At 38.6% G+C, this 9400-nt stretch overlaps 1 protein-coding gene and 1 pseudogene across 1 annotated transcript; one reads left to right on the top strand and one right to left on the bottom strand.

The window, feature by feature from the left end:
- The first annotated feature begins 772 nt into the window (after nucleotides 1-772).
- LOC116117156 (acyl-coenzyme A thioesterase 9, mitochondrial-like) lies at nucleotides 773-3745 on the top strand. Its single transcript, XM_031403180.1, has 5 exons — nucleotides 773-1321; nucleotides 1721-1898; nucleotides 2287-2753; nucleotides 3157-3285; nucleotides 3395-3745. The coding sequence occupies exons 1-5, from the start codon at nucleotides 941-943 to the stop codon at nucleotides 3572-3574; spliced, it is 1335 nt and encodes a 444-aa protein (XP_031259040.1). The 5' UTR covers nucleotides 773-940; the 3' UTR covers nucleotides 3575-3745.
- A 536-nt stretch (nucleotides 3746-4281) lies between these two features.
- On the bottom strand, nucleotides 4282-9163 carry LOC116117163 (annotated as a pseudogene).
- Between the last annotated feature and the right edge of the window lie 237 nt (nucleotides 9164-9400).

The raw sequence follows: 9400 nt of genomic DNA, 5'->3' as shown, positions 1-9400 counted from the left end.
TTATAAATCTTGATTATTAGACGTTCATAAATAAAAAGTAAATGAAATAACTCCATTAAATTTCCTAAGTTCTTTTATAATATTTAATTTCATTTGTTCGTAATTTCTAATAACATCATATCTTAAAGTGTTTCTAAGAACTCTTCTAAAAGTAGACTGTACACTACTTTGCATAAATCATTCTAAAATAGTATCATCATCAAATGAAAAAAGTTGATCGGTTGTGACAACATACCTAACTATATAATCTCTCATGTTTTGTTGACTATATGTGAAGTCAGAAATTTCGCCCATTGCAGCGGCTACATTTGAATTTTTTTTATTTTTTTTAAATTCGTCGGACGTGCTGTGCCGGACCATATGCCAAATCCCCAACCCATGACACGGCCCACATGGTCCACGGGCCATGACACGGCACGAAATTTTCGTGTCGTGCCATGGTGGACAATGCTAAAAAAATTGTGTGCTGTGCCGGTACGGCCCATTGCCACCTGTAGTTTAGCTATATTATAATGAATTTTAGGGACTAACTTCACCTTTCTTTGTTGAGTGTATATGTAAAATTAACTAATTTCTTTTTTAATAAAATCGAACTTTATTACTTCGGTTTTAAAAATATCTTAAAACCCCGAAAATAGGTAAAATGTTGATGGTTTTCTATATTTGGGGTATCGACGGGACTTTCAATAAATATAGGGTAAAAAAATAACTCGGCCAATTTATTACTCACATTTAATTGTTTTCATTTCTAAGTTCCTCTGCTTCATCACAAAAACTACCTTTAACCAGCCAACAAGAAAACATTTTTGCCACAACCTCGGTACCGACATCGGCTTTTACACAAAATTTCCTCCTTTCCTTTTAAAAGAACCCAACTCTGATCATCAATCGAAGTCAACGCTCAAAATTCTGACAAACCCATTTCCACAAACCCACCAAAATGGAGTTCAACAATTCCTCATCTCCAAAAACCATCCCTGTTTTCTCAACATTTGCTTCACCATTCGACAAGTCTTCTCCAGACCCCAAAGCCAACAAAAAGCCTATAAGTTTATGGCCTGGAATGTACCATTCACCTGTCACAAATGCTTTGTGGGAAGCAAGGTCTCAAATTTTTGAAACACTCCTTGACCCACCAAAAGATGCTCCCCCACAAAGTGAATTGCTCACCAAAACTCCTTCACAAAGCAGGACCAGTATTTTGTATAACTTTTCTAGTGATTATACTTTAAGAGAGCAATATAGAGATCCTTGGAATGAGGTCAGGATTGGGATGTTGCTTGAGGATCTTGATGCTTTGGCCGGTACCATTTCGGTTAAGGTATAATTATTTCAGGAGTTTGTTATGTAGGCTTGTTTTTTAAAGTTTGGTGATTGAGTCTATTTTGTAGATGTGAGTTGTGAATAATGTTAAACTGATAGTTTTTGTTTGGTATGTTGTTGATAACTTATAATTTTTTATATGATTGTATAATGATTTTGAATATGTGAGCTTTGAATGCAGAAATGGATGTCACATGGTTTTGTGTAGTATTTGAATTTGGGATTTTTCATGCAAATGCTTGAGCATTAGGTAATGAGTTGTTGATTTGTGCAATTTGAAGAAAGTTATTTCAAAATGGACTACATCTCATGTGCTTGCTTTGTGTGCATTTATCCAAACTGAACATGATTACTCTTGAGCTTTCCTGTGATGATTTTCTCTTTGTTGGTGAATTAGCATTGCTCCAATGATGATAGCATCACAAGGCCGCTTTTAGTGGTTACTGCTTCAGTTGACAAGATTGTACTGAAGAAGCCGATTAGTGTTGACTTCGATCTGAAAATAGTTGGTACTGTCATATGGGTTGGTCGGTCATCTATTGAAATTCAGCTTGATGTCATTCAGTCCACAAAAGGTAGTTAATCAGATATATTTAAACAAACATCTGTGAAGAATCCGTTGATTTTCTTTTAAACTTTAGTTAGGTATCCAGTAGTAGAATTTGCCTCGTTTGAGTATGTGGAGATATAATAGCATTTCTTGAAATTCAGCATTGGATTTGCTTAAAGTTTTATATCCTCATGTGGAGATATAATAGCATTTCTAATTGAAATTCAGCATTGGATTTGCTTAAAGTTTTACTGATGATACCTTATAAAGTATTGTAGCCAATAAAGATCAGAAAGTGAGCATTGGTCTATGACACTAATAGTTTATTCATTTTTTTCTAGTCCTTTGCTCTTGTTATGACTTAATAGCTTTAAGATAACTAAGAATGACTTGTTATGATTGCTATCTTGCAGAGGCCTCTGGTGCTTCTGACTCTCTAGTTCTGACAGCCAACTTCATATTTGTGGCACGTGACTCAGAGACTGGAAAAGCTGCTCCAGTTAACCGGATATCCCCACAAACTGAGCGTGAGAAGTTTCTGTTTGAAGAAGCTGAAGCTAGAAACAAATTGAGGAAAAGAAAGAGAGGAGATAGAAAAGAATTAGAGAATGGGGAGATAAGTAGACTTGAAGCATTGTTGGCTGAGGGTAGGATATTTTGTGACATGCCAGCCTTGGCAGACAGAAACAGCATTCTTCTAAGAGATACCCGACTTGAGAACTCTTTAGTTTGCCAGCCACAGCAAAGGAACATCCATGGTCGTATCTTTGGAGGGTTTTTGATGCATCGAGCATTTGAGTTAGCATTCTCAACTGCTTATGCCTTCGCTGGACTGGTGCCTTGCTTTCTGGAAGTTGATCATGTTGATTTTTTAAGACCTGTGAGTACCTGCATTCATTTGATTCAGCTACCTGTATTAACTTGACCATGATAGTGTTCAAAAGAAGTCCTGAAACTTGGAACCCAACTTTACATCAATACTGATTGTGGTAATGATCCATATGAATTTTGAAGAAATGAGTTTGTCTTTCAGTTTTATTGAATTATTCTGATTCAATATTAGTGGATACTGCTGCAACTTCTTTGCAGCAAACATGTTGCGATGAGCACTTTGATTTTGCTTTTCTCTAAGTGTTACTTATTCTGTTTGGAATTGATTTTATTTACCTTATGTTAATTGGGATGTTTAGTGGGCATCAACTTTCTGAATGTAGGTTTATTTGATCTCTTGTAGCGCAATTGTTGATATATCTTACTCTAAAGTCTATATTTCCAATGATCAGGTGGATGTTGGAGACTTTCTGCGTTTCAAGTCTTGTGTTCTGTACACAGAACTTGAGAATTCTGATCAGCCTCTAATCAACATTGAAGTCGTTGCTCATGTTACAAGACCTGAGATCAGGTCAAGTGAGGTAAGCCCCTGTTGACTGCATTTGAAAAGACATAGGGCAATTGGTTTTTACTCTTTTTGCTATGTATCTTATTGCTAATAATTTATGCATTTTTGTTTCCTTGGAACAGGTTTCAAATACATTCTATTTCACATTCACTGTCTGTCCAGAGGCAAAGGCCAGAACAAATGGATTTAGGATTCGGAACGTGGTTCCAGGTACAGAGGAAGAAGCTCGTCGTATACTCGAGCGCATTGATGCTGAGGCCTTGCAGTCAGGCAAAGCTCAATGCATGAACAAGGAGACATAGTATTTAGTTGGATGAGATTCCAGGCAGTGAAGTTTCCAGTCCTGGAAAACCTGGAAAAGTTTTAACACTTGATAATCCAACTAAGAATTCTACTGATTTGATGCCACTTCAATGTCTATTAAGTTCCTGATAAAGATCTGTTTACTTATTAGACAGAATAAACTTGCATTATTAACAAGTGTTGGCATCAACGACACATATTCATGAATCCCTGAATCCTTAGTTTGCAGCCGTTCACTCATGAAAGGATCAAATTTGTATGGAAACAATATTAGATATTAACCATGAGGACCACATTTGTGCAAGCTCTCACAGCTATAAGTCTCTGGTGTTTACTTATTTGTCTTAAAATGAGTATATCTGTCAACCAGCATTAGAAAAATGTCCTTATGATGTAGGCTTTTTTAAAGTTTATGTAACAGGATTTATGGCCTTCCGAAGTCTGAACCTATTTGGCAGGTCCAAAAAGAGTTAAAAGTGTTTGAGAGATCTATACTTAACAAAGACATCCAACTAATTCAACTGCCTGCTTTATTCTTCTCAAAGAACTCCTCTGTATATTTATCTATAGGACACAGTTTTTCCCAAAATCTTTTACATGGATTTATACAAAAACAAAAAAAAAAAAAAAAAAAAAAAAAAAAAAAAAAAAAAAAGAAAAAAAAAAAACAACGCGGAAACCAAAAAAAAAAAAAAAAAAAAAAAAAAAAAAAAATAAAAAAAAAAAAAAAAAAAAAAAAAGGGTATCAAAAAAATTAATAAATTACATAAACCTGGCAAGCCCAGACAAGCTCCAACCAACTGGCACAACCACCAATTCTTGGCAGTTTCTGGAGAGTGCAACAGGGGTTATATCCTAATACAAGCAAAATACTAAGAGGTGCTCTCTCTCAGAGGAACTGTACTGCTGTCTCCCCGGAAATCCGGTGAAACTTTGTGGTACCGTGGATTTACTGGAACTGGTAGCATTGGATTTATTGGAACTGGAAATTATGGGCAGAACTAACTATTGTTCGTCATTTATCCTACCAACTTCCTTGCAAAACGATCAAGAACAGTAAGAAAGTCTCTCACACCATGAAGATTCTGAAGGGATGAGCTTTTCCTTTGCTGAGTTTCCATGAAAGTATTCTGTAATCTCCTTCACTAAAGACAGAGCAAACACTTTCTTGGGCTTGAATCCTTATAATCTCCTCCTCGGCCATTCTAATAAACCTGTTCATGACTCTGAAAATTTATTGCGCTTTCATCCGACCCTGTGTTCAATTAATCGACAACCTCGCTGAGTTTGCGAGGCCTCTAGAAAGCTTGGAACATCCATGTGACACGTCAGAATCCATGGCAGCAGATTCTTTCACACTGGTGAGCTCTGAACTTAGACCAAGTACAACTTGCAAGCCTAGCTTCCTGCACTTGGCATCATCAGGATTTTGGCTAGTACCTGAAAGACGAGCACCTTCAGTTCTATAATTTCGTACAACAAAATGCAGTAGGGTAGTTTTTCCATCGGACCCTTGACATCAACAAGCTTGAGGAGTGTGTCAGCTTAAAAGCGTCAGAGCAGCACACACGGTTTGTCCCAACATTCATGCGGTTCCCAGTCTTAAGTACAGCCTCTAGAAGCTTCAGAAACATTCTACTATTTCTCAATTCCTCACAGGCAGCCTGAACAGAAGAAAAAAGAAAACCATGAGACTTGGCCAACCATATAAGCAACAATATAATACATTTTAATTTGCTGGAAACATGAAGAAGATCTCTCTTGCCTTCACAAATACCACAGGACATGAACCAGATAGTTCTCTAGACACCACTAAACGTGCCTTTCAGAAATTTCCAGGTCACCAAGTGGCCCAGCCGAATAATAATAATTCATATGAACAATATGCATATTAAAATACATTTTCATGGGCGAGGATGGCAAGAATACCTAAGCACATACAGCAGAGAGAGAGAGAGAGACAGAGAGAATCAAGAAACCCAGATTTATATGGTGATGTTGGAATACCAATTAATGAAACTGGCAGTAATCTAAGAACTAACATGAGAACCCAGGCCATTTTAGGATATTATCTGCATTAGCTCAGAAATGACTGAGACAAAGTAATTCAATGGGGAGATAGAGTCAGAGAGAGATGAAATAATTTGACTTACCTCCAGAGTTTCAAATGATTTTTTGAGGTATTCAACCTCAGACTCAAAGTTGGTTATATAAAGCATTGCATCAACCCTTTTAAATGCAAAAGGTACATCAAGCACTGCCTTCAAAAACTTCTCTGCAGAACCTAATTTGCTGGGCGAATCATCTCTGTACTCTTTCAACTTTCGTTCTTCTTCTTTGGTTGGAGCCATCTTCAATAAGCTTTCAAGAAGTTCAGTTCCAAGTGTTTCTGCATTACCTGTACAAAATAGATATCGCTTTAGTTGCAAACTAAATAACTCAAAATTAGGAATGATCCCAATGACAGGAAACCTTCACAGAGAAAAATATTCAAGGAACTATTTGGTTTCAGTGAAAGATGAATTTAATGAAAGATTAAATTAGTTCTTGAAAGAGGCATCATGCAGCAATATAACTCAGTTATCTTCTTGTGCTAAAAAATTTTGCAATGTGATAGTCTTCAAGAAATATTTTATGACCATACATTTCAAGATATTAAGGAAAGTTAACTAGAAATGCACAACCAAGTACAATTAGCACACTGGACAGGGTTGAATCTAGGGTTGACAATGAACACTGAATTACATGGAGTGAGCAAAGAACCTCAACATAACAACATTAGAAAGTAGCAATTTATTGAAGCTAAAATTTAAAACAACCAACTTGAAGTCTTTTCTCTGATTTATGAGAACAAATTGGATAAGGTCATTTCTGAATGCATGAAATTAAACAGAGATACCTTTGAAAACAGCAGCAATTTGTTTCAAGAAATAAATATCTTTCTGCATCTACGCCTTTTTGGTAACATACAACATGAAACTTGTGATGTGAGAAAGTGACACTAGCAATTCACCCTCAAAATATAACAAAATACAACTGTATCAATTTGACAATGAACATACAAATATGACTTTCAATGTTACTAAAATCCAGTTCTGTTAATGTTGTATCAATCTGATACTTTATCAAACTCCATCAAATCAACATAAATTTTCCAGGATGGGTCACACCAAATTCACATTCTAGGAGTTAAAATAAAAGGACCAACTTCAATTTACCTTCTAAAAGGGCTTCACAAACTTCCTCCACGGTGACATTCAATGCCCTCAGAAGAATTGCAATGTTTTGCGACTTTTTGGGATCAAGTACTCTATTCTCTTGGTTTGGTGAAGGAAGAACCGAGCGCGGAGTTGTTTGATTTGGTTTTGAGTTTGGAGTGTTTACTACAAACAATGTTTCGATCATCTCCTCATTCAATCTGCAATCGATCAACCCAATTGTACAAGCTTAATAAAAAAGAACATAAAAATAACTAAACCATCATATCAAAAACACAACTTTGAACCATAAAAAGTAATAAGATAAAATCAGAAATATTGCTGTAACTTACTTGAAAGAACTTGATCTAAGGTGATCCCAAACCATTTCACGATCAGAGCTAGCTCTCACTTTATCCCAATGTAAAGGTTTCAGCTTTGGTTTCGAACTCTCCTCGACGTTATTCTCCACAGAATTAGAACCTGACAGCAGCTCAACAGGAGAAACTTTTGTTGGATTTTGGATCACAAAAGGCCTTGAGGGCGGTATCAAAACAGGTGGCTTAGACATGGTTTGACCAAGACCAACTGGTGTTGAACTTGAAACCACTGGACCTTCCCAGTGTCTTTGTAGAGGCGGCGGTGGAGGTGGAGGTGGAGGTGGCGGCGGCGCTGGAACAGCATTGTTTCTTCTTACAGGAGACGAAATTCGATCCGACACACTTGAACTTCTCGGTGACTCGTCTGGGCTAATTTGATCCGAAATATCGGAATTTCTTGGAGAATCAGTTTTCTTTGAACTTCTATGCGATGACTGATCTGAGATTCTTTCGGGAGAAGAAGATAGAGAAGACTGCTTACTTTGACCAGAAATATCGGATTTTCTCGGTGATTCATTTCCGGTTTTCTTTGAAATTCTATCTGGTGAGAAAGAGAACGAAGACCGTACACTTCCATCTGGGTTCTTCTCCGACACTCTATCTGGAGAAGTAGAAGCCGAAGAAAGTGAACTAGCATTGTTCAACCTTAGTGATAACTCTTGGGTCTTCTGCAACAATATATCGGATGATAAAGACTCTCTATCAGGTGATGTAGAAGCGGAAGACATTACATTTCGATCCAAAAGATTGTATCTTGACGGTGATAATCCCGTGTCCGGTGAAGTAGAAGCTATAGAAAGTAACGGAGACTGCACATTTCGATCTGGGGATGATTGCAAAGGAGATGCCATAGCAAAAACTGATTGTATCGGAGGGGGCTGAGTTATCTCGGGAGATTTCGGCCCCGACTCCGATCTTTTGGGACTCAAACTTATCGGTGGAGAAATACTCGCCGATAAAGATCGAGAACTCGAGGACGAACACGAACAACTACTGGAGTCGCTGTTTCTTCCTCCGATACTCTCTCCATTAGCCAGGGATGCGAACTCTCGTCTCGAACCGGACCCGGTACCGGTTCCACCCAACGAAATTCTCGGCGAGTAGAACTCCTCCTCTTCCTCCGCCATACTCGACGCCACGTCAGCATTTTCATTATGATTCTCTCTAAAACTAGCCTGTTGAGCGAGCGGCGGTAGGGGCCGAAGCTCCGGCGAAACACAACTATTAACGCGAGAATCGGTAGTACTTGAATCGTCAATGCCGCCGCGTGAATTTACCAAAGTGCCCAAGTAAAGGAACTCCGAACTAGAAGTACGCGTGGTTCTGAGCTTCCGTGTGTTGATAGGTTCGACATTTGGCGCGTAGGAACGCGTACTGTTGTTGTTACTGTTACTGTGACCATTACTCTTAACGTCGTTTTCTGGGCGGTTAGTTTTCAGACGACGGCGACGGAAGTACAAAAAGAGTAAAATGCCGGCGATAAGACAGGCGCAGAGGACGGACACGACGGCGAGAATGAGGAGTTTTGGGGAATTGGATTTGGAGTGTTCAGGGGAATGAGGGAGGATAAGGGAGGAAATGTTGGCGGGAAAGGAGGCGAAAGAGGAGGGAGAAGGAGGAGGAGGAGGGGAGGGGTAAGATGGGAAGAAAGGGGAATTGGGGGTAGAAGTGGAAGAAGAAAATGGGAACTTGGGAGTAGAAGGAGAAGGTGGAGGGGGAGGGGGAGGGGAAGGAAGAGATGAAGGAGGTTCAGAAGGAGGGAGAGAATCAAGGGGTAAGAAAGGTTGATGGAGAATCCTACGGTTGGAAATGGAAGAGCATGAAATGGGAATCGAGATTAAGATCAAGAAGAAGAAGAAGAAGAAGTTGAGCATTGTGTTGAAGAAGAAGACTATACAGAAAGAGAGAGAGGTAATGTGGTGAGAGTAATGGAAGTGGTGGGTGATTTGTGGGGACTAATTGGTCAGTTAGTTGGTGGTGGTGGAAGAGAAAATGGTTGAATAGGGATTGGGATCGGAGAGAGGGAAAAGGTTGAAAGAAAAGGAGTGAGAGCATGTGTGAGTGAAAGTGAGAGTGCTGCATCCAGCTAAGATTCTGCTGGGCTGACTCCACTTCATTTTTCTTTTTTTCTTTTGGGTGTATGTAACGTACTTGGTACCTACTTCCGTGTGGTGTCCCCTAATGTTTCCAAAATTCATCAATTTCCTCCCCTTGACCAAGTCGAGTAATAGTCAAAAGGAAAGTTACC

This window comes from Pistacia vera, unplaced genomic scaffold (genome assembly GCF_008641045.1).
Source record: "Pistacia vera cultivar Batoury unplaced genomic scaffold, PisVer_v2 Contig80, whole genome shotgun sequence".
Taxonomy (NCBI): Eukaryota; Viridiplantae; Streptophyta; class Magnoliopsida; order Sapindales; family Anacardiaceae; genus Pistacia; species Pistacia vera.
This window is presented reverse-complemented; position numbering and strand designations above follow the sequence as displayed.

Excerpts from the sequence above, each read along its gene's own strand:
- LOC116117156 (XM_031403180.1), top strand. The coding sequence starts at position 941 with ATGGAGTTCAACAATTCCTCATCTCCAAAAACCATCCCTGTTTTCTCA. Across the intron at positions 1,899-2,286 it reads TGTCATTCAGTCCACAAAAG|AGGCCTCTGGTGCTTCTGAC; the intron begins GTAGTTAATCAG and ends GCTATCTTGCAG. Across the intron at positions 2,754-3,156 it reads ATGTTGATTTTTTAAGACCT|GTGGATGTTGGAGACTTTCT; the intron begins GTGAGTACCTGC and ends TCCAATGATCAG.